This window comes from Pagrus pagrus (genome assembly GCF_965226575.1).
Source record: "Pagrus pagrus genome assembly, chromosome: 14".
Classification (NCBI taxonomy): Eukaryota; Metazoa; Chordata; class Actinopteri; order Spariformes; family Sparidae; genus Pagrus; species Pagrus pagrus.
In genome coordinates, this window is record NC_140198.1 from 12557747 (window position 1) to 12585388 (window position 27642).

At 38.8% G+C, this 27642-nt stretch overlaps 1 protein-coding gene, 2 long non-coding RNA genes and 1 pseudogene across 4 annotated transcripts; 1 reads left to right on the forward strand and 3 right to left on the reverse strand.

Annotated features, from left to right (window-relative positions):
• On the forward strand, window positions 1–25833 carry LOC311269602 (Golgi SNAP receptor complex member 1-like). Its single transcript, XM_084373836.1, has 9 exons — window positions 1–55; window positions 1223–1343; window positions 1605–1680; window positions 1898–2005; window positions 2206–2297; window positions 4279–4353; window positions 24402–24431; window positions 24955–25037; window positions 25359–25833. Exons 1-9 carry the CDS (start codon window positions 13–15, stop codon window positions 25481–25483), a joined length of 753 nt encoding a protein of 250 aa, XP_084229962.1. The 5' UTR covers window positions 1–12; the 3' UTR covers window positions 25484–25833.
• LOC311269604 lies at window positions 10931–12104 on the reverse strand. Its single transcript, XR_014624110.1, has 5 exons — window positions 12058–12104; window positions 11711–11829; window positions 11529–11630; window positions 11280–11381; window positions 10931–11118 (listed from the first exon to the last, which is right to left on the reverse strand). It is a non-coding gene; the product is annotated as an uncharacterized lncRNA (long non-coding RNA).
• Window positions 13397–14046, reverse strand: LOC311269605. The gene is made up of 3 exons (XR_014624111.1): window positions 13953–14046; window positions 13704–13805; window positions 13397–13543 (listed from the first exon to the last, which is right to left on the reverse strand). It is a non-coding gene; the product is annotated as an uncharacterized lncRNA (long non-coding RNA).
• Window positions 25834–25926: 93 nt separating the features above from the next.
• LOC311269603 (trafficking regulator of GLUT4 1-like) lies at window positions 25927–27582 on the reverse strand (annotated as a pseudogene). Its single transcript, XR_014624915.1, has 3 exons — window positions 27047–27582; window positions 26768–26894; window positions 25927–26679 (listed from the first exon to the last, which is right to left on the reverse strand). The product of XR_014624915.1 is annotated as a trafficking regulator of GLUT4 1-like (transcript).
• Between the last annotated feature and the right edge of the window lie 60 nt (window positions 27583–27642).

Here is a 27642-nt window from a genome sequence, read left to right on the forward strand (position 1 = left end):
GCTCATGATGACATGTCAACAACAAACATGGCAACCAGCAGCAACTACTGGGAAGGTACATTATGTTACAGCATCCATTTTAAAACAACTGTCTGCTTGTACACCTTTTATTGTTCGTCACGGAGGTCAGACACACTCAACATGTTCCGTTAGACGTCATGTTAATTAACTTTATATCCGCGGGGAGGAGATACATTTAGCATAGCTGTTTCTTCGGCTAACCTGTTAGCTTGTTAGCCGTCGAACTTTAAAATTAATGGCAGTTGTCAGTTGTTGATGGTTAACTGCTAGCTTAAATGCTCCGTCCAGCTGACCGATCTAACTTAAATTGCGCCGGAGAGTGTTTAATTTAACTTGGCTGTCTGAATCCGATGTTGACCACCTGTTTGCAGGAAAAATGGAAAGTTTTATGCTAGCGAAGGTCTAGCAGAGTTAACAGTAAAACAAACATAATCCGAATATCTTAATGTATTGTTGTGTTTTTATTTTTTTAATCCCTTTATCTATTATTTAAAATACTTCCAAGTTATAGAGCTTTTTAAGCAGTAATCCTCCCACATACACCTGATACGTACTGATTATATCGACAGGGATTTTAGGAAAAAAAAAAAGAAAAGAAAAAAAGCAAACATGAAGCCACTTCCTGGTCAGATCAGTCTGTGGTTTGTTTTTTTATAGAAACACACACACACACACACACACACACACAGTACATCTACACTGAAATTTTGAGGATACTTGTACTTCACTTGAGCATTTCATTTTCTGCTACTTTATACTTCCACTCCACTACATTTTTCTCCACTACATTTATTTGATCACTCAGTTATTCGTTATTTGCACATAACCTGCTGCTCAGAGCCAAAGCAGTACATTTTAAGTCAATTTATTTGATCAGCGATTGGATTAAAAAAATGTTGAATCAGATTAAATGTGGTAGTCTGACTGGTTCAATTTACTTTTACTTGTACTCATGTACATTTATTGCCAGAAAAATAGTTTTTATACTTGCGTACAAATGGTTTTAAACTTTTGCTCAAGTACTGTTTGTATGGGTGACTTTCACTTTTACCAGAGTAATAGTTTGGCACAATATCTTAACTGTAACTCAAGTAAGTCTTTTGAGTACTGTTTTTCTTTGTTATTTCCTTCAGTCAGATATGGAATATGTGCTTCCATCTTGAACTGTTTGTCCTGAGTGTTTCTCTATTGCTTCACTCAGATTTGCGTAAACAGGCCCGACAGCTGGAGAATGAGCTGGACCTCAAGCTGGTCTCTTTCAGTAAGCTCTGCACCAGCTACAGCAGCAGCAGCAACCGGGACCAGCGGACAAGAGACAGCAGGTCAGCAGCAATGTGGATGCAGGCCGACTTTTTCTGACCTCGGATATACCATACATGCATGAGCTCATTCAGCTCAAATGAAATGTGAAATGCTAGGATTTTATTTGTGGTTTCAGAATCTGTGAAAAATCTTTAATTTCAAAGGCAACGCATTAAGTGTTTAAGTGTAAACACAAGATTTGTGTTACATTGTTACAAAACAAGATTGAGCTTAACTTGAACTTAAACTTAGGCATCCTTTTCCTTTCATCCTTACATCAGGTCTGACTCTGTTGGCCCATCTCAAGACAATATGCTCGTGGCCATGACTACTGAGCTGGAGCAGCTATTGGCCAATGTAAGTCAAATATCACACAGAAATGGTGACTAACATATATAATTGAAGGTGAATTTCAGGGTTTCTCTCAATATAAACTGTTAAAGCTTCAAGTCCAAGGTGAAGTGATGTGAAGCAATTGTAATCTGCTGAGTTCTTTTAACATCATTTATCCACCCTAAAATAATTGTTTTTATGTATTTTTCTTGATATCAATGGTATCTTTTTTTTTTTGCAGCTTACTGCAGTCAACGACAAAATGGCAGAATACACAAACACGCCAGGAGCTTCGTCACATAACGCAGCATTGATGCACACCTTACAGAGACATAGAGACATTTTACAGGTACATACAATTACTCCACTTTCTTGTATTGCTTGTATTTCTCATGCTGTTTGTATTTCAGCTCCTAATATAACCGTTTAAAGCATTTTCAAGTATTCCAAAGAAAAAGCATCTGTGAAATTGTAACACATGGCTCTCTGTTGTTCTGTCAGTATCATCGTGTCTTGCTGACTTTTATTTGATGATGCTTTGTTCTGTAGGACTATACTCACGAGTTCCACAAAACCAAAAACAACTTCTTCAGCTGGCGAGAGCGCGAGGATCTACTTGGCTCTGTTCACAGAGACATTGAGTAAGCACCGTCATACATCTCTTTACAACGGAAAGATTATCTATTTTTAGCAAATGCAACATTCTCCTCTTCTGGTTTTCTCCATTAATAACTCCTTCTAATGTCTTTGCATTGGCTATCAATAAAAGCAAGGGCTGATTAGTAAACTTTTACCACATATTCAGGACACAACATTTGCCGAGATTTTCAAATCAGTGTTGAAAAAACACATATTTGCTCTGCATGTCTATCCTCTTGTAATCTCACTGGCTGGGAAATCATCAAAGGTATTATTCTTTGACATGCACTTATCCCTATTCTGTTGTGTTGAATATGAACTTTATTTATCATTTCCTAACCTCAGTCCTATTGTTATAACACAATATTATATTGTTATAACCTGCATTTTTGAGACTGTGTGTGTAATCTGCGTTATGTTGGTACAGTTATCTATCTTTCATCTCCTTCTCCTCTGTGGACTTTTGCTATTTTATCCTTAACCAGGAGGAGGCAGAAATGTCCAGTTTGTTGCTGAGTTCCCCCACCCTTTGATAGTATTCATTCCCTCTATAATGTTTCACTCTCTAATAAGAGATACCTCCTCTTATTAGCCAATCTCCCTCCCTCTCTTTGTTGGTTTCTTTCTCTCTCTCAGTGTCTGTATCTCTCTCTTCTCCTGGGATATCTCTCCTAAGTGCCTTCTACAGTAAATCAAACCACAAGGCTTTTATTCAGGCGAAGCTGAGAGATGGTGGTTACATCTGGCCTGCCTGATACAGAGAAATGCTTTATCTGAGGAGGAGATGGAGAGCAAGATGGAGAGAGAGGGAGAGGGAAACGCCGTCCTGATCTGATGACTGATTACAAAAATGATTAGAGTGTATTGTAATTACTCCCTTAGAGATGATGGGTGTGGAGGAACAGTGAAGAGAGAGGGGCAGCAGAAGAGGTAATGGTTGATGAATTGATGATCAGTCCAAATATGGAGGGGATGGAGTAAATAAGAGATGGAGGACAATCATGGGTTAAGCAGAGCTGATCACTTAAAAGCTTTAACGCAGGAAGTACATAATCAGCATCCAGGCATCAGTTAATAGGAGGCAGTGAAATAATCCTTTCAGACTGAAGCAAATATTAGGGAAAGACTTGTTTTCTGTGGAGACTTTGTCTTTTAGCCAACTGAAAGGCTTCTTAAAGGGTAACGCCACCAATTTCACACATTAAGGTGTGTTTTCACATCTTGGGTAGTACTGCTGCATATGTGAAAAAAGTAGTATAAAGCCTTTTGTGGCTCCAGAGGAAGCTGCGTGTAATCTGATAGTGCCTCCAGTGATGTTACTCTGTGCTAATGGTGCATTCTGGGAGATGTAGGCCCCCTGACATCTAGTGTTCCCAGCAGGTCAAAGTTTTCATTTATCCTTTGAGTTATCTCAACATCTACTAGATGGATTGGGACAATCATTTGTACAAACATCCAGGAGTCCCAGGCAGTGAATCTAACTAACTTTGACGATGCACCTGCTTTTCCTCACGTACCAAGTTGAGGTTGACATTTATGTTTTTTAGCTAAATGTTTGAACAACTGTTGGATGGATTGCACACATTCATGTTCATCAAGGGCCAACATGAGGTCAAATGTTCACTTGACCTGCAAAAGTCCTTCCCATCAGCCTCAGCTGAGTGCTAGCATGCTAAACTAAGATGGTGAACATGGTTAACATTATATGCTTTAATACAGCCTCACAGAGGCTCTGGCTTGGTCTCTATCAGTAACAGAAAATTTTGCCTTTTGGGGTTTCTGTGACGTATTAACTGCTTCTGGTTTGATTCTAGCCTTTGTTGCCTCTCAAACCACTCTCTTACCCCACATCTCCTGTCTGGCTCTCAACTGTCTCTATTCAATAAAGGCAAAAAGGTCTTCAATTTGTTGTAACCTATTACTAGTCTTTCAATCCAATTCCCAATCATTTGATGTTTCTCTCGCATCTGTCGTCTTACTCAGGTCCTACAAGAGCGGCTCAGGAGTGAATAACAGAAGGACTGAGCTCTTCCTAAAGGAACACGAACATCTGAGAAAGTAAGACATTTCTTAAACAACTTATGACTTAGACTCACTGCATCAAAACAGTGATTCTAGGTGATGAAAGTTATTATTTATGTTTTGAAGAAGGTCAATGGCTATGTCCTAAGTCCCTCCGTATTTGCTGTATAGTGCACTCGAATTACTGCCGCTTGCAGTGTTGTAGTGTAGTGGCCATGGTGGACGAAGCTACTGTCTCAGTGGTAATGATGACATGCATCATTACAAATGAGCTTTGAAATCAATACTACATGTATTTGGTAAGTATCCACAATATCAATGAAAAAGTGGAAAGCAATATACAGGGAAGATGTTTGTATTCTTCTGGTTTTGTGCTAGTTACTTGATGAAACGTCATCAACACACCCGTCGCTTCTTATGAATCTTTTTTTCTTCTTTTGTACTCGGGTCTTGGCAGGTTAAATTCTGTTTAATGTCCAGTCCAACTGATTCAGACATTTGTGTCCTCATTAACATCTCCTGATGATGATGTTTAGGGTTGCAGTGTACGTGTGAAAGAGTGGGTAGTGTGATATGAAACATGGCTACCAGTATATGTGCTGGTATTTGTGTGTGTTTATGTCTACATGCACTCTCACACGTGAGGGGTTTTCTAAACATGTTGTTAATCACGTTGCCTTGTGGCTGATCATTTGATTCTCATGCACTTTCTGTTCACTGCACTCAGAGGAAGATTAAAAGAGTACTACTGTGGGTAAGGGGGAGGGTAAGTGTTGCGATGACGTGACCAAGTGTTGGTGTGTGGCTTTGAGTACATACACAATTACAAATAGACATGCAAGTGCTGACATGTTGTTAATCACGTTTCCTTGTGACTAATAATGTGTTTTTTATGCACTTCCTCATGGCTGTTCTCAATAAGAGGAAGATTAACAAATAAAGAAAATGAAAGGGCAGAAGTAGAGGAGGAGAAGTGGTAAGAAAAAGATTTGAAAGCAGATGACATCAAGTGAATTACAGCTTCTTACAGCAACATGTTCCCAGTGTGTGGTGGACAGCTTAGGGTTTTGGCCTTTAGAACAAAAGGAGGAAAGAAGAAGTATGAAAATGTTTTAGTGGAGATGTTCTGAATGTTTTTTTGCCCCTGATCCGAGCCCTTTAATATTTGGTATTTGACGAAACTGCATTTGATATGATCCTTATGTTTACCTAAATGTCGAGATTATGACACAAGAGCTGTAGAACGTACCCAACCTTACAGTCCTGATTTTTAACAAGCTACTTGATCCAAATACCAGAAGTCCTGATTCAACAATATTACGTTTATAAGCTTAAATAATACAAGGTTAGAGAGGGTACATTTATTGTCATTTTTAAATCAATGGTTTAAAAAAACATATAATATGATATAATATGATATGATAAAAAAGAAAGGTTAATTGTGAAAATGTGACAAATTCACATGTTGTGATCCACTAGAAAGAAGAAAATTCAGTCTGTTTAAGTTGTTGGAAGTACAAAAACACTCAGGTCACTCAAAAGTTATGTTATGATGTTACAGAGCGCTGGTGAGTGAAGTTACTCATGGAATTAACATTAATAAGTCACACCTGATATGTGATATGTGACAATTGTCTGAGTTTAGCGAATCCCTGCATTTTGCAGACGTCAGTGTCAGAATTTAGAGTCACTTGCACTTCTGCAACCAAATAACATTCATTCACATTTCACATTTACACACTTAAAATGTTCTCTGGTATGTGTGAACTGTAGAGCCCAGCTGTTGTGACGTATAGCCAAACTGCAACACCATTAGGCTGAAGTGGATAAAGCACAGAAGATTTCACTAAAGAAAGGATCGGATTTTGAACGGCTTTATTTTAGTCGATACTGATCCATTAAAATACGCCCAGATTGGCTTAGGAAATCTCTTATCTTTAGGTCCATTAGTAAGTGTTTGAACCACCACAAGCCTCCAGAACAACTTCAGTGCCCCGTGTCATACGTTCTTCAAGTTTATAAACTCTACGAGGGAGAAAGACACCATTCTTCAACAATATATTCCAGCATTTGGTGTTTTGATGATGCTGGTGGAGTACGCTGTCTAACTCATTGGTCCAAAATCTCCCATTTGGTTCAGTTACTTTGAGATCCAGTGACTCTGAAGCCACAATATATCATTCACAACTAGGTTTGTCACTGTGTGAATCATGTCTCTCAGTTATTAGATACATATTAATAAAATTTGAATCCTCATTTCTTTGGTGATCTTGGTAATTTTAAAATGCATTGAATATGACAACTACTGTGGTATTTTAAGCAACACCAGAGATGCTCTTAATAAATCCAATTTCTTATACGGCGCATATGTGTTTTAAGGTGCATTTAGTGTGTTTAGTTATCAATATTATGCTTAATAACCATTTTATTACATATTATTTAGTAGTTATTAAAAAGTAGTTCAATGAAGAAAATGAAACAGTTAATGTATTTTTTATTTTGCGATACAAGGCAGACAGAAATCTGTGAGAAAGAAAAATGCTACAAAAACCAAAGCAATGGAGTAAATAATTTGTAAAATCAAGCATGTTTTTTGAAAACACTTTCATCAAAGCAATAGTGGACAGGTTCATAGATTTGATGTCACAGTGTTTTCAATACTTTTCAATAATAGGATGTCACTGTGGTCCGTGATCCTTTGGAAAGGGATTTCCTGAGAGAAAAAAACGGAGAAAAACAGTTAATAGATAATGCATAACATGTTCTTGAACACCAGCCAAACTCTGACCTTGTTGCAACTGAAAGTCATCCTTACATTAGTTGATGTTAATGTTGTTCCCGACACCAAAGTCTCCCAAGTTGAACCCAATCCCTGCTTGTGTTGCGTTGCCAATACTTATTTCAACTCCTTTCCCTCCTGTTGATTTACAAAAACAATGTATAGAACAAAATCACACAAACTGTCAAGCCTCGATCATAGTGTAAAGGTTCGAATCTCAAAATCATTATAGCTACAAGCACCTAAAACACAGGACTCACCGCTCACGTTGCAGTTGTTCCCGACACCAATGTCTCCTGCATTGTCTCCAAGTGTTGTGTTGCTGATGTTGCCAATACCTATTTTCACTCCTTCTCCTCCTGTAAAAAAATTGTTTTGAATCTTATGTCAGAGTCAGCTTCAAATCCAGTATCAGTGGTTTATATCAGAAACCACCGCACAGTGTTTTGGTGTATGATACTTTCCAGCAGTGAGACATAGAACTCACCCATTACATTACAGTTGTTTCCTGCACCAATGTCTCCCATGTTGGATCCAGCATCCATGTTACTGACGTTGCCAATATCGACTTTGACTCCTTTTCCTCCTATTGAAAAACGTCGAAAATCACTTCAGTGTACAGATTCCAGTCTTAATACATAATTAACCGCTCAGAAATCACAAATGTGGCTGTTTTGTATTGACTCCTCAACAATCTGAGAGACTGTACACACCGCTGACATTACAGTTGTTCCCTGCACCGATGTCTCCTTTGTTTGATCCAGCATCCATGTTACTGACGTTGCCAATATCGACTTTGACTCCTTTCCCTCCTGTTGAAATACATTGAATGATAAATACAACAAAATCCCTCAAACCAGAACAAAGCGGTAAAGATTAGAAATCATAAATGTGCTCATTTTTATTAACCTGCCAACAGTATGAGAGACAGGACTCACCGCTCACATTGCAGGTGTTCTTTGCACCGATGTCTCCTGCATTGTCCCCAAGGGTCATGTTAGTCACATTGCCAATATTGATTGCTTTTTCTCCTGTTACACACAAAAATAGATGCATAAACTGTGAGTCTAGCTGCACAGATTCTTATCTCTCAGTTTTAAATCAGAAGTCTGCCGACCCCTTCTGACTTCCCATTAGCAGTTTGAGACGCAGAAGTCACCTCTCATATTGCCAGCATTTCCTGAAGCATTGGATCCAGAGTCGCTTCCGGCTCCACAACCCTTGCTACATGAGTCGCCAGTATTTGTCTGCGCTCCTGTTCCTCCTTTTAAAATTCAGAGAATCAGAAAATTACCTCACTTCAGAGAGATTAGCACAAAATCTGATAAAATGCCTGAAGTTATGTCACTTGAGTCGACATCCATTGAGCGGTTGCATTGTGGGTAATGAAGGCACCAAGTTTTGATAAGGAAGAAGAAAGCAGCGAAAAAAAAGAGAATATCTCTGCTGTACTGATTTTGTGTTCATCATGAGTATGACAATGTGACAGAAGCTCAATAATACATTGGCACAGAACTCACCGCTCACATTGTCGGCGTTCCCTGCGTTCCCTGCGTTCCCTGCGTTCCCTGAAGCACTGGAGTCAGTAGAACGGCTTCCACGTCCTGTGTTACTTGAGTTGCCAGTATTTGACTGGGATCTTATGCCTCCTTTTAAAATACAAATAACAAGTCCTAATTTACATTATCGTGTCCTACTGTAGCATACAGCACATAGCATGTGTTGTAAAGATGCTGGTCTCTCAACGTAAGTGACAGATATGAAATAGCTTAACAGCCTACTTCTACTTTCTGCATCACCGATACTTGCACCAACTGTAAAAAACTGAAAGAGAGAAATAGCAACAACAGCTAGTGTGCAAAGGTTGAACTCACCACTAATGTTGATGACATTGTCTGAACCGATCTTCCCTTTGTTGCTCTCGACGGTGATGTTTTTTGTGTTACTAATGCTGTGTGCCATCGTTCCCGCTGAAATCTACACAGACAAAAAAAGTAAAAGTAAAACAGTATCTGTTAAGCTAAGTTAGTTAAGTTCTCAGACAAAAGACGACATCATCAGTCACAGGGTCAGCTGAATGTCTGAGGTGTACATTTAAAACAGAACATTAAAAAGATAATTGTGTTATTAAAAGACGCAGTTGATGTTGACATCAAACAGAAAAAGAAACAGACACCAATGCAGCTGTTATCTTACCTCTGGTTACAGAAGTTTGTCCTGTGTCTGATGATATGAGGAGAGAAGACTCTGATGTAAGTGTCCTGCACGAATGTCGATGATGAGAACTTCCTTGTGGTTAAAGCAGGTTTTTTTTTTGTTTGTTCAACACAACTCAAACTTTTCCCACAGAATCTAAAGGGAGGGTTTGTCTAGCGCTGCTGCATTAGCTGATGTTAGTTACTGAGAAAGCAGAAGATCATTTATTTTTTACATGTTAGATACCTACAGCTTAATGAGATATACGCCCTAAAACTTCAAATACACTCTTATACAAACAGGGGACATGTTTCATGACATTTAAGAACTTTATGAAATGTTTGTAGGAATTATTGGGGAATGTTTAACTTGAGCTGGAGCAATTTAGTGAAGATCATACAGTATATTTTGTTAATTCAAAATAGTGTTTTATAAATGAATCTTTCTGAAAATCAGAACCAACAAATGTTATATGAAAACCAACGAAATGAGTTCATGAAGTTTTTATTTTACATTTATGAAAAGATAAGAATGATTGTGATACATACTGCATTGAAACCCGCAGCATATTCTTATCAAGGCTGTGATATTAAATTGAACCATATGCACATTGACATTTGGGTGATTAAAACCAAATGCAACCAAAAGCAGCTTAAACTGAATGTTTAGTTTAGTTGTAAAGTGAGAAATGAATTAACCTTGTATTTCAGAAACAGCCAAATGATAAAATATATTGCCCTTATTTTTATATATCATAGATCCTTTAGGTCCTACGAAACAATGAGCTGCCCTCAGTAGTCTACTCAGCCACTATCTAGTATCCCCACAAGCAAATTTAGCTGTGCAGTTCAAAGTTTGAAAACATTTGATATCTTTACATGAATCTCTTTTTCCATATCCATCTGCTGAATCTCATTTTAAGCACTGAGCACAGATATAAAGGTTGGTTCTTTGACCTACAGCCTCACAACAAGAGCCGTCTGTCACTATGTGTTGTGTCTTTGAAAATGTAGAAGACCTTATGGATGCAGAATTTAACTAAGTCACATATATTAATTTTAGCCTGGATTCCCCAAAGTAAATGATCAGCTCAGTCAGCCGTGCGGCAAACTGCTGCAAGTATAGAGCTGGGGGATATGTCCCAATGATTAAATATTAGAACTGGAATAGATTTATGACCTGTGTTTTTATTTTATTGGTTTTGTTGTGTCCAAAAATGTAAGATTAAAGAAAACAAACCCTTGAAAAACCTGCTGGTTTTTATTGATTGAAAATAGTAAGATCTGTATTATCTAACAACTCAGCGTACCCATGAAGTGATTTATTTTCACACTTTTTTTTGCTTAAATTGCATAATAAGCTGAAGATTATCAGCATGTGGTCAAATCATAGTAAGTCATTTTAAGAGTCATTTAAAGTTAAATTCTGGAATCATTTCTTTTTGAAAACCAAACTGCTGATTTCTTCACAAAAATAAAGAATATAAGTATTGTATTTGGTACTTGTACTGAATATCCCTCAGAATACAGCAGTGTCAGTCATGAATGAAAGAAAAAAAACATTAAGCCAAAACAGTATGATGGAGTAGATGGACTTTATTTTTATTGATACTTATTTTACATTCAGCTCATGAAAGAATCATTTTTGCCAATTTAAAATCATGATTTAAACATTTTCTAATCTTCTATTGCTACTGATACAACAACTACTACTACTGCTTTTACTACTACTACTACTACTACTACTACTACTACTAAGGCATTTCAATTATATGACCTTAAAACATAATTTTTCGAAGAGTTGTCCATCTGTTGAGGGGCAATTTCCTAAAAGGGAGAAAGACAAAGAGAATCAAATACAAAGATTGATGAGAGAAATCAGATGATATCATTTTACAATGATGCATTCACAGGAAAAAAACAACACACAAGGATGTCAAATGCACACATGTTAAAATGTGTCTAATGTGGCAAGTAAATCCTCTTACCTCATTTGATGTTCACCTTGTTGCTTGAACCAATGGATCCTAAGTTTTGACCAACCCTAACCTGAGAGGTGTTTCCGACACTGGCACCATCTCCTATTCCCCCTGATGAAATATGAGGATTGAGAAAAGGAGTAAAATGTTAACCACAGAAACTCAGATTGTTGGCATAAAGAGGCTGTGATCTGAACATTTGTAATGAATCAGAAATAAACGGCTCATACCGACTCGGCAACATGAGGAATCACTCACCTTTTATGTGATACTGGTTTTCTGCTCCGATTGTGCCATCATTTAGTCCGCCAACTTTGACGTCAGTGGTGTTGCTCAGAGCAACATTTTTTCCAACACCACCTGTAATTGTAGTCATTAGAGAGATTTAATGAAACTGTCAAGTCAACCTGACAGAAAAGTACAGTCATGCCCTTATTTACCTTCAACGTCAATACTGTTGTCAGCGCCCACCTTCCCTACGTTGTTTGCAATTTCAATGTCCTTTGTATTAGAAATTTCTGCCATTGTTCCTGGTGAAATCTGGACAGGTAGAGAATCACTAAAGAAAGTAAAGGAAAGTAAAACAGTGTCAGAAAAATTGATTCATTCAAAATGTTGTACCCTTGTTTCTCTCTCAGATTATTTTACATCCGCACAAAGTCTGAGAGAGATCTCAGTATAAATTGCACGATTCAAAACCAAGATAGTAAATTTAATGTATTCAGAAGAAAGCAGTTGACTTAGACATGAGGCAGAGAAACAAACACACATTAGGTCTTTGTCTTACCTCTGGTTTCAGGGGTTTGTCCTGGGCTGTGGGATGAGCTTGTAGAGCTGATGAGAGAAGACTCTGCTTTTATTAGTGTCCTGCACGTGGTCGTCGTGTCTTTCGGGGTCTAAAAGGAGGAACCCTCTGAACAGTTTGTTCAGCAATAATCTGTTTTGTTTCCCACAGAGTGTAAAGGGGATATGTGAGGATTTGTCTCACAGTACATCAACTAAGGTTTCATTTCAAGAACTTTTAAAAAAAATATATACTCAAAAATGTTCACATGTGGCTATAATTAATGTTAATTATGTTATGCAGTACTGATAACAAAGTCATTGTGTAGCATGAGGCCTCTGCCTCCAGAAACATCCACTAATATGCACAATAAGTACATTTTACATTTCCGCCAGTCTTCTCTAACCCATATCCTTCATCTTTGTAATGTGTTGTATTGCGTTTTACAATATCAATTTTATGTCCTTCAACAAAATTTGTCTGATTATGTTGTCATGGGTTTAGATAAAAAAAATAATTTGCACATAAATAAATAAAAATGCATGAATATCAGTACGTATCTGTTCAAAGAAATTGGACTTAAGTATTGTATTTGGAAAAAAACAGCTTATTTATTGTTTTATTTCTGGTTCATGCAATAGGGGCAGATACAATATATACTGACAAACTGAAACACCTCTCCTTAGAATGGTTGCTCTGAAAGTAAGAAAGAACAGCTGAGAAGCAGAGCCCAAATGATACTAAAAGACAACACCCACCCCAGCCACAGTCGGTTCACCCTGCTGCCACCTGGCAACAGATGGAGCTGGAATAGATTTATGACCTGTGTTTTTATTTTATTGGTTTTGTTGTGTCCAAAAATGTAAGATTAAAGAAAACAAACCCTTGAAAAACATGCTGTTTTTTATTGATTGAAAATAGTAAGATCTGTATTATCTAACAACTCAGCGTACCCATGAAGTGATTTATTTTCACACTTTTTTTTGCTTAAATTGCATAATAAGCTGAAGATTATCAGCATGTGGTCAAATCATAGTAAGTCATTTTAAGAGTCATTTTAAGTTAAGTTATGGAATAATTTCTTTTTGAAAACCAAACTGCTGATTTCTTCACAAAAATAAAGAATATAAGTATTGTATTTGGTACTTGTACTGAATATCCCTCAGAATACAGCACTGTCAGTCATGAATGAAAAAAAAAAAAACATTGAGCCAAGACAGTATGATGGAGTAGATGGACTTTATTTTTATTGATACTTATTTTACATTCAGCTCATGAAAGAATCATTGTTGCCAATTTAAAATCATGATTTAAACATTTTCTAATCTTCTATTGCTACTGATACAACTACTACTACTACTACTACTACTACTACTACTACTACTGCTACTACTACTACTACTACTACTACTACTACTAAGGCATTTCAATTATATGACCTTAAAACATAATTTTTCGAAGAGTTGTCCATCTGTTGAGGGGCAATTTCCTAAAAGGGAGAAAGACAAAGAGAATCAAATACAAAGATTGATAAGAGAAATCAGATGATATCATTTTACAATGATGCATTCACAGGAAAAAACAACACAAAAGGATGTCAAATGCACACATGTTAAAATGTGTCTAATGTGGCAAGTAAATCCTCTTACCTCATTTGATGTTCACCTTGTTGCCTGCACCAATGGATCCGAAGTTTTGACCAACCCTAACCTGAGAGGTGTTTCCGACACTGTCACCATCTTTCAGTCCCCCTGATGAAATATGAGGATTGAGAAAAGGAGTAAAATGTTAACCACAGAAAATCAGATTGTTGGCATAAAGAGGCTGTGATCTGAATATTTGTAATGAATCAGAAATAAATGGCTCATACCGACTCGGCAACATGAGGAATCACTCACCTTTTATGTCATACTCGTTTTCTGCTCCGATTGCGCCTCTATTTAGTCCGCTAACTTTGACGTCAGTGGTGTTGCTCAGAGCAACATTTTTTCCAACACCACCTGTAATTGTAGTCATTAGAGATATTTAATGAAACTGTCAAGTCAACTTGACAGAAAAGTGCAGACATGCCCTTATTTACCTTCAACATCAATACTGTTGTCAGCGCCCACCTTCCCTATGTTGTTTCTAATTTCAATGTCCTTTGTATTAGAAATTTCTGCCATTGTTCCTGGTGAAATCTGGACAGGTAGAGAATCACTAAAGGAAGTAAAACGGTGTCAGAAAAATTGATTCATTCAAAATGTTGTACCTTTGTTTCTCTCTCAGATTATTTTACATCCACACAAAGTCTGAGAGAGATCTCAGTATAAATTGCACGATTCAAAACAAGATAGTAAATTTGATGTATTCAGAAGAAAGCGGTTGACTTAGACATGAGGCAGAGAAACAAACACACTGTCTTACCACTGGTTTCAGGGGTTTGTCCTGGGCTGTGGGATGAGCTTGTTGAGCTGATGAGAGAAGACTCTGCTTTTATTAGTGTCCTGGTCATCGTGTCTTTCGGGGTCTAAAAGGAGGAACCCTCTGAACAGTTTGTTCAGCAATAATCTGTTTTGTTTCCCACAGAGTGTAAAGGGGATATGTGAGGATTTGTATCACAGTACTTCAACTAAGGTTTCATTTCAAGAACTTTTAAAAAAATATATACTCAAAAATGTGGCTATAATTAATGTTAATTATGTTATGCAGTACTGATAACAAAGTCATTGTGTAGCATGAGGCCTCTGCCTCCAGAAACATCCACTAATATGCACAATAAGTACATTTTACATTTCCGCCAGTCTTCTCTAACCCATATCCTTCATCTTTGTAATGTGTTGTATTGCGTTTTACAATATCAAGTTTATGTCCTTTAACAAAATTTGTCTGATTATGTTGTCATGGGTTTAGATAAATAAAAAAAATTGCCCATAAATAAATAAAAATGCACGAATATCAGTACGTATCTGTTCAAAGAAATTGGACTTAAGTATTGTATTTGGAAAAAAACAGCTTATTTATTGTTGTATTTATGGTTTATGCAATAAATATTGCAGATAAAATATATACTGACAAGCTGAAACACCTCTCCTTAGAAGGGTTGTTCTGAAAGTAAGAAAGAACAGCTGAGAACAGCTTAATCAACCCCCCTCTGTTCAGAAACCACAAAACCAACATGGGTCACAAGTTCGCAGTCTGACAGTAAGCTGAACTTTTAGTTTTGAAGCTTCACTTTCGGTTTGAGTTTTTGTAACAATCCTGAACCAAAACGTTTGACACTATAATGTGGTGGATGGGACAAGAAACACATTCAATCACTAGAGACTATTCAATCGGTTCAAGCTAAATGGATGCCCATCAACATGTTCAAGTTTTGACCCGTGACTACTCAGCAGTTATAACTACTTTAATTCATGGGTACTCTGTAGTCATGGGTTGGATCACACCTATCTTTGCACTCTAGCTTCATTTTGACCTCAAGTACACACCTGTGAAGTTTTGTGGCTGCATGTTTTACGGTTGTGATGCTATGCTAATGACAAAAATCTGTTCACGGTCAGACAGAAAAGCATAAAGACACCTGGCAAAATACTCAAAACTGTTTCTGTTGTTGCCGCTACAATGGGTGTCTCCAGGACCACATTTTGCCATTTTAACACACACACACATGCGGGCTCACGAGTTGTCTTGACTGCTAATCAAAAATAAGAAATCCCCACAAAGTATTTTCTTTGGTTTGAATATTTCTGTTCCTTTTAGAGGAACAAAGCAACATGTACAGGTGGCTGATTTAAAGGTTGTTGTTGCTTCTCTGCAGTTTCTTGTTCTTTACTGTATACTGTCATTGTCAAAACTTCTCTGAGAGTAAATCATGATGTTATTTTGGGATTTTGTGAAGATGATATTATATAACAGAGCAAAACACCAAGTTTTACAGTTAGATATTTTAAATCTCATTGTTTTTTATTGATCTTATGAATGTTTCTTTTGTGTGATCCACATCTTAAGCTTCTTTGTGACATGTTTAACTTGTCAACTAGATTAATAGCATCAAAGCGTCAATCACAGCTCTAACCATAGATGTGGATATAGCCCCACCATGCTGTCACTCTGTCATAATACAATAATTCACTAGCCTGATAATCACACTGAATTGTGTTTTCTTTTCACTTTGACTAAAGTCAAGTTCACTTTGACTACTATGATTAATTTCATTCTATTTAAATCATGGCAATACTTGAAGATGTTTGCGGCGATTCAGAGCTCAGAGAAACCCACTTTGCTGAATTCCTTAACGGAGACACATTCGCAATGTGTGTATGTGTTGATTTTTGTGCTTCTACCATGGGTGTGTAGACAGCATAGTTAAACCGTTTAATTGTTTTTCCGAAGTGTGTTTATTGTTAATATTTCCGACTTTGTTTGTTTGCTGCAGATCTCGAGTCTGCACAGGCCATTCTTGTGTCTGACCTCCTGCCTGGCTCGATCTGCTCTGTGCAGATTGGTACAGCTGCGGCCCACTTCCATCAAAAATAGACTTGGTGCGTATTCCCGCGCAAAGCAGAGCCAAGAGCCACTTCTAGAACGCTGTGGCGCAGCATGAAACATGGTTATTTTCTAGAATGGCTGCAGTCTGATCTGGCGGCCATTCTAGACAATGACATCCCCAGTGGATCTGCCTGTAAGAGTTTACAGTCATGCTAGCACCTCTGTGTAACATGCACGGGATTAAACGTCACCAGAGTTATTGACGTTAATTCTGATGAGGACATGAATGTCTGTTCCAAATTTCATAGCACTCCATTGAAACATTTATGAGATCTTTCACGAAAAACAGCAGATGTGATCTCGCTGGTTGCGAAACAGGGAAAGTCAGGGGATCACAAAAGTCAGCATAATTCATCCTCTGGGGATGATGATTATCTGTTGGACTGACCAACTAACCAATCAACACTGACATCCCTAGAACAACGCAGGTAGCATTTCACAGTAGTGGCCATCCGTGTTCAAGCAGGCGCTGTGGAAATCTCATGATGGTGGGCTGGTCTCTCTGGAGCCAGTTGTGCTGTAGTTGCTGTAAATCCTGCTCATTAAACAGAAACATGGTGATCAGATGACTGATGTTTTGATAAATCAGACCTTTTCCGTATATTTCCCATGTTCCCAGCGCTCAACTTAAAATGAAGAGGAGACGTGTTTCAAAACACAATGAAAAAAACCATGAGACGATATTCATGATGCGTATTGACTTTTATTCATTTGTACTTCATATTTAAGCTGAAGAATCTTGATTATCTTTGCTGATATTTTAAGTGTGAATTGAACATTTATAATTATGATGATATGATTTCTATCGGGTTGATTTCCTAAGAGAGAGTAAGAGATGGAGAAAGAAAGGAGAGAAAGAAGAATTTAAGACACAGAATGTGAAAAATGCCGTTTATAAACAACTGATGCATTGACACAAAGTATTAATGCAGAGACATGTTATGTGCACAGTCACACTTTCAATACTGTGTCATATGTGACCAATAAATCTGTGATCTTCCTCTCATCTTACCTCAGTTAATGTTAATACGGTTTCCTGAACCGATTGATCCTGAGTTGGAACCAACAGTAACATTACTGACATGGCCAATGTTGGACTTGGCTGCGATTTGTGCTGTTGAAACAAAGGGACATGCCAGATTGAAAATACTTGATCATGCTCAGATATGTGCTGTAATGACCTCTGAACACGAGAAATGAATCAGAAATAAACCCCCAACCTGTCACAGTGTAGTTGTTCTTTCCTCCGATGCATCCTCGGTTTGTCTCAGAAACATGAACATTGCTGATTTCACCCAGAGTGACATTTTCTCCTTTATCACCTGTAGAGGAATAGATATCAGAGAAGATGGTGTTATAAAACTCTCCACATGATCCCACGGAAAGTCACAGTTTAGGCACTTGGAGTGTGCAGGTGTTAAACTTACCTTTAACGTTGTACTCATTCTCTGCACCTATGTTCCCTTCATCGCAGCCGATGGAAATGTTCTTGTTGTTGACAGAGTTGTTAGACATGGGTCGTGCTGAAATGTAGACGGATGAGGCTAAAAAGATGAAGAAGATGAAAGATGACAAAAGAAAAACATTGCTTTTAAATCCCATGTCCACACTTGTTACTGCTGTCTGGCTGTAATGTTTTTGAAGTAGGACTGTTCTGGAAATCTGGAACACAGCATCAGCTTAATGTGTAACATTTAATGTCAACAAAACAAAAACACGAAGGCAGAGCAGTTCACCCAGAAAGCAGAGCAGAGTTAGAGACCGACACATGTAGAGTCCGAGATGGCTGACCTGCGCTGTGTGGTTGATCTGAAGAACCAGTAGCATTCTCTGTATCCTATACAGGAGTTTTGAACATGTCTGTGATGCACAAGGAGGACATTCTGATCTGTATCTCAAAGAGATTTTACTGATTTAGCTTTCGTCCTCATTTCCAGGGACTCTAAAGGGGGAGAGCGAGTGTTTGTTTGATAAAGTTACATCAAGTAATTTGCAATATCAAAGTCCATGGTCACAGGCTTGAAAAGATTAATCAGAAATTAAAGGGGCACTATGTAGTTTTGGAGAAGAAATTCAAACTTATAATTTTAATATTTACAATATTAATGAGGAAATAATACAACCTCAGAAATATTTATCTTTTCCATAACTGAATAAACAAGCTGTTCTCAGAGCCAAATAAGGTCCCCAGAACACTGTTCGAAGCTAGAAAGGTGGCAGGGTCCGCCAAATATAAAGTAAAGTAAAACAGTATGAAATTATCTTGTCCTTTAAGGTCAGTTTATTCAGTCATGGAAAAGAGAGAATTAGTTTTTTTAGACATAAAAAGCGTTAAATGAAGGTCAATCTCCTCTGATTAACATTTCTTACCCAAAACTACATAATGCACCTTTAATGGAGCAGTTGTGACAGCATCATGCTCATATTGACACATGTAGAGCTAGAGAAGTTCTTTTCAAATTAGCAATTATATGATGATGTGCTTTTATTAAAATGTATTATTTTCTCTACATAAACTTAAAGTAAAACCCAAAGCCTTATAACGCATGTTGGTGTTTATCGATTTTAAAATATTAAGCTCTGTATTCTCAGTCAACTCAGGAAACATCTGCAGCAAGGACATCTGTTAACACCATGGTAACAGAGGGCTGACCCTGACCATTTTTTGCAGAGGTTGCAAAAAATGGTTGCAATTATGACACAAGTTTGTGTCGGAGGTTGCAGAGGTTGCAAAAAAACTTTAATTGAGATTGTGAGTTACATTAGACTTAATTTGGAAAATGCAACTGCTGGTTAGTCAATTTCCTGATTAAAGCTATGTGACAAAGGTAAAGTAACATTCAAAACAAATTTAGGTTAATGTTTGAATGAAGAATGAAGAATATAGGAAACTCCTCAAGGCATTGAACATCCCTCAGTACAGAAACATCCAGTCATAGAAAATTTAAATAAATTGTTTATATTCAGCAGGAGACTGTTTCACACAACCTGTTGAGTTTATTTTAACTTGTATGTCTTCTACATTCATCTGATGAATTTTGAAATAATGAATTTAGCATTTGTGAGTTCGGTTTTATGACAATCGGTGCATCATTTTTAGAAGAGTACAGCAACGTCAGTCATACATAAAAATTGAAAATATTCAGCCAGTCATACAGTGGATGAGGAAATTAGTTTTTATTTGTGTTTCTTTTACATTGATCTGATGAATGACACTCATTTCTGCCAATTTTAGATCATGAATTTAGCATTTGTTAATACTTATTACTAACTGCTGCTGCTACAACTACATAGAGCTTTCAATTATATGACCATAAAGCAAATGGTTCATCATTTTTAGAAGAATTATCCCGTTGTTGGAGGACCATTTCCTAAAAGAGACCAAGAGAACAAGAAAGAATAAAACACAAGATTGATAAAGAATTAAGATAATATCGTTTTATCATGATGCATGCACAGGAAAAGATGCACACAAGGGTGTCATATCCACACATCTTATGGTGTGTCTAATGGGGCACATACATCTCTGACTTCTTACCTCATCCGATGGTATAGCGATTCCCTGAAGCAATGTTTCCTTGGTTATTCACAGCATGAACATCAGTAGTGTTGCCAACAAGTGCACCATCTGCCAGTCCTCCTGTTGAAATATGAAGAATGAGACAATGGGACATCTGTACACAAGTGATGAATCAAAAACAAACTGTACATACAATCCCAGCAACATGAGGAATCACTCACCATGCATGTTGAACGTGTTCCCTCCTCCGATGTTCCCTGTATTTAATCCTGTAACTTTGATGCCAGTGCAGTTTCCCAGAGGAATATTGGGTCCAACACGTGCTGTGAGTGTAGTCATGAGAGAAAAAGATTTAATGAAACTGTCAAGTCAACCTCACAGAAAAATATAATCACACTCACATTTACCTTTAACATCAAAGGTATTGTCTGCACCAATTTTCCCTGTGTTAATGCAGGCATTAACATCCTTCACGTTGCCAATTTGCGACATTGTTCCAGCTGAAATCTGGACAGGCAGAGAGTCACAAAGAGGAAAGTAAAACAGTGATCGTCATAAGAATCAGTAATAACAAAATGAAGTACATCTGTTCTAGTCTAGTAGCTTAGCTTTAATATAAAATGCACAATTAAAGATGAGATAGAAAGATGCACATGTGTGCCACTTTAAAGAAAGCAGTTTACAGAGTTGTGATAATGTTGTCAGCTTACCACAGGATTCAGTTGTTTGTCGTGAGCTGTCAGGTGAGCTTGTTGAATCTGGAAGAGACGACTCCACTTTTATTAGTGTTCTGGACATGCGTGTTGATGGTGTGTAGGAGGAGGAACTTTCTAAATATGGTTAACAGGTTAATGATTTAGCTTATCGCCTCAATTCCACAGAATTAAAAAACGTTGGAGAGATTATGTCACAGTATCACGTCAATAAATTTTCAAGAAGTTAAGATAAGATCACAAGAGAGTGCTTACAACAGGCTGCCTATTGTTCAGTGCCCAGAAGTATAAAGCAAGAGCTTCTGAGACCAGCCACCTGGACAGCTGAGTGGTTGACAAAACCAAATTATTTACAGTAAAAAAAAAACAAATGCAGCATATGTCAGATGTGGAAAGAGCGAGCAGCATGTGGCTGGTTAGCAGGAGCCTGAGGATAGCTGATTAGCTCAGCTCCACAGGTGGTGTGGTGCTTATGACTTTTTATGATGGCCTAGAATTAGGGCTGGGGCAATGCATCAACGTCATCAATTACGCAGATACATCTATTTGCTTAACGTGCATTGACATTTCACAAGCAAGTAAATCAAGCTTTATGTGACCTTATGTGACCTTTTCCCCGATAAAAACACATCACCCTCTCCGGTTGTTGCAGTCCCTCTTGAACGGCCGACTGCTGCTGTTCTTGGGTTACAGGCCTACTCTTCCTCCAGAGCCACTCTTCACTGCCAGACTGATGGAAAGGTTGGATATCTGAACGGCCGGCTGCCCCTCCACCTGCAGCTCTGTGGCAAATGCCGCCTTAACGAAACAAAGACGTCTACTTGACATGTCGCTGCTGCCATCTTTTCTCCAGTTCCCTCTGCTGGAGTCTTATTTTATGTATCATTTTGTTGTTAAACCTTTGAATAAGACATCTCATTGAAACCACGTTCATCTGAAAAATTAGTATTGTGCTGTGTCAGGTATCCTATACAGGCTCAAACAGGTATTGACTCAGCTCATGCCCTCATTTCCACAGAATCCAAAAGGGCGTAGAGAGTGTTTTACGAAAATTTCCACTGGCAAAGCCAAAAAGTGAAGATAAGATAACAATAGAGCAGCCACAACAGGCAGCGTACTGTTTGTCACCCAGAGGTATCAACTGAACTAAGAACTTGGGTGAAAATAAATGCTCAAAAGCTTTAAAAGATCGTTATTTCCTCATTCATTCAAAAATGAATGGAGCAGTTATCAGAGGATTGCCTTAATATTAACATTTGTAGAGCTGAGAACAATTAGTCAATAAGCCATTAGTCAGGTTTCATCTTAGACTCTGGGAAGTCGGGAGGAGCATTTGTCACTAGCATTAGCATTTTTTGTTTTTTTGCTTAATTTTGTCAATGCTATTTTGGTAGGAACAGCCATTTATAGTAGTCATGTTCTGAAACCTTCTTTCAGTGTTGTTTTCTGTTTTTGGTGCCCAGACTCACCGTTTCTCTTAAAAATCAAGGAATGGGAGTGTGTGTACATTTCCTTGTGTGTTATTGATTTTATGGTTATATAAGTAGCTACAGGGTATTTGTTTTGTGGCTGACAACAGGTGTGTTTTACAGTGAACCATTAGGTTTGTGACTCGCTGTAAATATTCCTAGCCACAATTATTGTCCAGCCTTTCAGCCACAGCAAATCAGAATTTCCCTTGAATGTATCCGTATCTTATCTGTGGCACAATGTCTTTAAACTTGCCACCACCAAATGTAACTGTTGTTAGAACAAACACATTTAAAACATTCAGTACCGCCCTGCTTTTAACTATGTCTCTCCTGGCCCAGTCTTTTTGTGTTTCAGCCTCACTTACCCTATTTTAAAGTGTTAATTTGAGGTATGCACAAAAGTATAATCGTGCACAGTTCAAGTGCAATGCTTGCAGAATGATGCAGTTTACTTCTGTGAGGGATGTTGTTGATTTAAAGAGGATTTGTGTGGATGTGTGGTATCATTTAGACGGTGTTTTCTGTGGCGCAGGCTTTGTTTTGTTGATTTATTATTAATGCTTGTTTAATGAAATTTACTTTTACTTGTAAAGCTTTGTGGTTACGGTGCCTTTTCAGTTTGTGACAAAACTAAAGAGACTTAATATTTTAACACGTTTTGCTCTCAATCCAGCCTACTGTCATTCTGTAACCTCTTTATGATTGATTTTGAAATGTTGCAATAATGTCAACCTTGAGCCAAGCTGGCCCAGGCAAACCGGGGTTATAGACTGGTGACCAGACTGCTTTGTGAAGTTGTGTAAGAAGGAAGGTAGTTTGATGTATAAAGGTAGTAACTAAGTATAGAAAAAAAAAAAAAGAAAAAACATTAAAGCAAGAAGCTGCCTCGCCTGTGCACTCAAATGAAGAATAGAGAGAAGAAGCAGAGGACAGCAGAGGATAGATGGTGAGAGAGGTAGACGAATAGATGGAGGAAGTATAAAGCGCAGTATTGATTTTTGGTCTCCAGTGGAGTCCGCCAGGATGCTCGCTGCTGCCTTTATATGCTCTGCTCAGCTCTGGACTGAACGCTTCATTTTTCTGTCCGTCACTTATCTCGGCAGCTAATGGGGCAGCTGAAGTACACCTCATCTGTGTGTGTATGTGTGTGTGTGTGTGTGTGTGTGTGTGTGTGTCTGTCTGTGTGTGTGTCCGTGTGTGTGCGTGTTCAGGCTCTGTTTCATCCATCTATGTGTCTGTTTTTCACCTAAAGCAAATAACGCAGGGATCAGTTTACCATCTTGAAATGGATACGTCTGTGTGTTTAGAACAATTACAGAGATTTGTTGGCTTCTGCTACGATGCGGTTTGGATTTGACGAATCAGAACCCAAAAATCCTCCATTAAGCAGCACTCTCTCCTGTCTGGCAGGAAGTGCTCCTTTCATGGTAATAGACCCAAAGAGCTGTGTGGTTTCATGGCGAGGGCTTTCCCTGTGTGCTGGCGTACTATTTCTACAGCCCGGCCCGATAAATGGGCTGGCAGATATATCAGTATCAGCATGTGTGTTGCCCATTATGCACCGATATGAAAACTATTGAGAATGTAAGGCTGAAAAAATGCTTAATATACCGAGTCCCACTCCAGCCAGTATTTCTTCCAGTCTTGTAAATGAATTTTCATTTATCTGATTAACCCAGGTGAGGAAGGAGATCCAGGAGAAGTGATGCCTTATGTTGAAGTATTTAATGAAGCTCGATCGAGGAGAACGTAGTTCAACAGTACATGTAGTAACACGGTGTAAAGCCATGCCAGTACTGCCGGACACTTCACAGTCTCTGACTGTTTAACCCACTACGGAAAACTCTGTGGAAACGTGCTTACCTAAGACGTTGCCATTGATGGGAGACTCAACAAATGGAAATGCCTTTACGATTCTGACAGTTACTGTTTCTTCTCAAACAGAGAACAGGAGTGGGTTAATAGGGACGTAATCCATTATTATTGTAACCTGACTGCCAGATAAGGATCCTAGGTGTGAATCTTTGTTTAAGACGTTATAAATCGAAGTGTTTCAGGCTGTTTGATCTGACTTTTCTTTTTTTTTTTCTTTTTCCTGTTTCATGTTCACAGCTCAGACAGTCTTATCGACAGTGCAATAAGGTAAGCTCTATTGGTCGTTCACTCTCCCCCTCCTCCTCTTTCTCTCACTCACTCACTCACTCAAGACACACACACATACAATTTCACTGAGGTCACTTTTAGAGACATGACATAGACTTACCCTTTCTCTAACCATAACCACTACTTGCCTTACCCTGGCCTTAACCTAACCTTAACCCTAACCTTAAAACAGCAATATTTAAGATAGTTGATTGTTGAGGCTCATTCCCAGGACGTCAAAAACACTGACACTTTGGGTTTGTGGCCAGCCCGACCTACCAAGCCAAAGTGTCAGTAATTGACGACCTGGGAATGAGACTTAACAATCAGCTATCTTTATCCAGCACCTCTAACCACTGAGCCAATGTCACGACTTTTGTCCCCAGTTGGACAGGTTGTCCCCAATTAACTGATCTTTAGTCGCATCAAAAGCAACACTGAGCAACGACTCAGTGTGATGCTGTGCAGACAGCTAGATGCATCTTTTCCTGCCACTAACCCCTTGTGGTTTCTTTCCCTCCAGCATCGCCATGGCTACCAAAGAGAACATCACATTTCAGCGTGGGATGTTGAAGTCCATTCAAACCAGGGTCACAACTTTGGCCAGTATCCTTCTTTATCATTTTATCAGTTGTTCTCCTTCTTATGAACTTGTAAGAAGCTTGTATGAATTTGTCTCAGCTGCACATGTGCAGAACTAACCTCATTGTATATGGACATGGAGCAGGATAACAGCCTCACTTACAGTGAAAGCTGGTATGACAGACATTAGACCACACCATTAGGCTCCATTTAGTCTTTTTCCTGGTTGCATTAGGAGCCGTGCTGATGTATTTTCCCCGCTGCTTTCTGTCTCTTGCTCACTGCGAGGACAGGGAAAACGCTTCTTAATTATTTTCCTTCACCACACACTTCCCCGCCCCTCAGATCGTTTCCCCGCCATCAACAGTCTCATCCAGAAGATCAATTTGCGCAAGAGGCGGGACTCTTTAATTCTAGGCGGGGTGATCGGCATCTGCACCATACTCCTGTTGCTCTACACCTTCCACTGATGCAACTGACAGATGGTTACTTTCTTTAAGAAGCAAAAATATTCACTGTAAATCTGACCAAGTCTTTTTTATATGTCCTCGCTTCTATTGTACTTTACTCTTCTTAAAACAAGAGTTTACATGACTTTATTTTGAAAAGGAAAGTATATCACTTTTTTTCTTAAGTCTTAATTGGAAGTTTATTTATTTTCTGAATTATGAGAACATTTCCATCTGGGAATTTGTATATTGCTGCTTGTATCCTGTTGTAATTTTTAAGTATAAAGTCAAATTTGATGGGATCGTGTACTGTTGATGTCACACTTCCTAATAAAAATGAAGGCGATGAGCTCGCTTTCAAGTTCGTCATGCTCATTCAAGTTTATTTCAGACATGCAGAACTATGGCACAGTAAACCAGTCATACAGTATAAATGTATAAACATCAACATCAGAGTGCCAAGTACAGTGCATACAGGGAGGATAACCCCAGTCATATCTTGCGGTATATTGTAAACATAATGAGGTGTAGAGATCAGTTCAGTCGAGTCCCAACAGGAATCTGCTCAGTTTATCATAGTAGCACGCGAAGCAGGATATTGAACTATGACCGCAGTAGGTCATTGTTGTGATAAAGGTACATGAGTTTTATGTAAACAGTGTATGAAATCAGTTTATACATCTTCCCACAGCCGCTGACGTCCCGTGCCGATAGAACAGAGAGAGAAACAGGGCAGGCAGTGGCGGCATTAACAGACTAGAGGTGCACTGATGTCTGACCACCTGTTTTTATGACGATGATATTTGTTTTAGGACATCCTCCTGTCTAACGATGCCGTGCCAAATGTAGTGCCATCCAATTATCTGTGTGTCAAGCAGGCGTATGTGCTTCAGTGCACCACTAGTAAGGACTATGAGTAGTTACGCTGTCTGATGATCGGACACTACAAGCGTGTGCACTCTTTAGTTCCTGAGTTTGTGGGGTTATTGAGCGTGGGCGTTGCCAGAAAAAAGAGAAACAGCCCGGGACTTCCTTCTTTTTTCTTTCTTTTGCCGTAGCAGGTAAAGAAAGAGTGTCTTCGGCTTGTTTTCAGCCCAGATTTTGTGCTTTTTTCATCTTCAAAACAACATTTCCCCCCTCCTCTCTCTCTTCTGTGCAAATTTGAGATCAGATGAAGTTAAAGGAGGCTCACTCCATCCCTCATTTCTTCCGCATATCTAAGAGACAGAGAAAAGAGAAATTTAAGACATACAGCTTTACACTGGGCCTTGTGGATGCGTTTGTTTTTATGACTTTCTGTTATACCTAATGAGATGCCCATGAAGATGAGGATAGCCACACCCAGCATCATTGCCATACAGCTGAACAGCAGAGACAGACGCCCATACTTTCTTGCTGCTTGAATATCACCAGAATGGAGAACAGATGTCGACTAATGGGAGAGGAAGGGGAAGGAGGTGATCAGCAATCAATTATTTAAATACAAGAGAAGCAAAACACTTGTAGTGCTACAAAGACTGGGCCCATAGAATACACCCGAGCATAATAATAATAACCTACACTGTTATTATACATGCAACTCACCACATGTGCATACCACAGGGCACAAAGGTTGAACGGCACGCCGGTTAAACAGAAACAGGACAGCACGGCGGCCCAGAGGTAACTCGGGGGTTCGGTTCCGCCCGGCACTGGGGAGGGCATCGGGCCCAGGCTGAGCCGGGACGTGCACTTGGGTTGGGTCGCCAGATGCCCGACAGAGCCCGACTTTAGAGGTGATCTGTGTCCGTTCTGGTCCGCGTCCAGAGACCGGACGCTCCCTCTGATGGTGAGGGAGAAGGAGTCGGACTGCTTGATGTTGGTCTGTCCGCTGGGCTCGGTGGTCGCGGCGCTCAGCAGCCTCTCCGTATCGTGGAAGTCCGTGGGGTTGGAGACCTCCCTCTCGCCGAGGGCGCTTTTCCCAAAGGCAGCATCAGTGTTGATCGCCATCAGTGAAAGATGAGAAACCTCGAAGCCTGATTCTCTGTCTGACCGAGCCGCTTTCTTGTAGAGAGAGATGCTGGAGAGTCTTCCTTCAGATGTTCTCCATGGGGGGTCATTAGATTAAATATTTCAAATTCAGAGAGCCCAATACCTTCAAGGCGAACTATTTAATTAAGCAATCTAACTCCATCAAAATG

Excerpts from the sequence above, each read along its gene's own strand:
- LOC311269602 (XM_084373836.1), top strand. The coding sequence starts at position 13 with ATGTCAACAACAAACATGGCAACCAGCAGCAACTACTGGGAAG. Across the intron at positions 1,681-1,897 it reads TGGAGCAGCTATTGGCCAAT|CTTACTGCAGTCAACGACAA; the intron begins GTAAGTCAAATA and ends TTTTTTTTGCAG. Across the intron at positions 24,432-24,954 it reads CTTATCGACAGTGCAATAAG|CATCGCCATGGCTACCAAAG; the intron begins GTAAGCTCTATT and ends CTTTCCCTCCAG.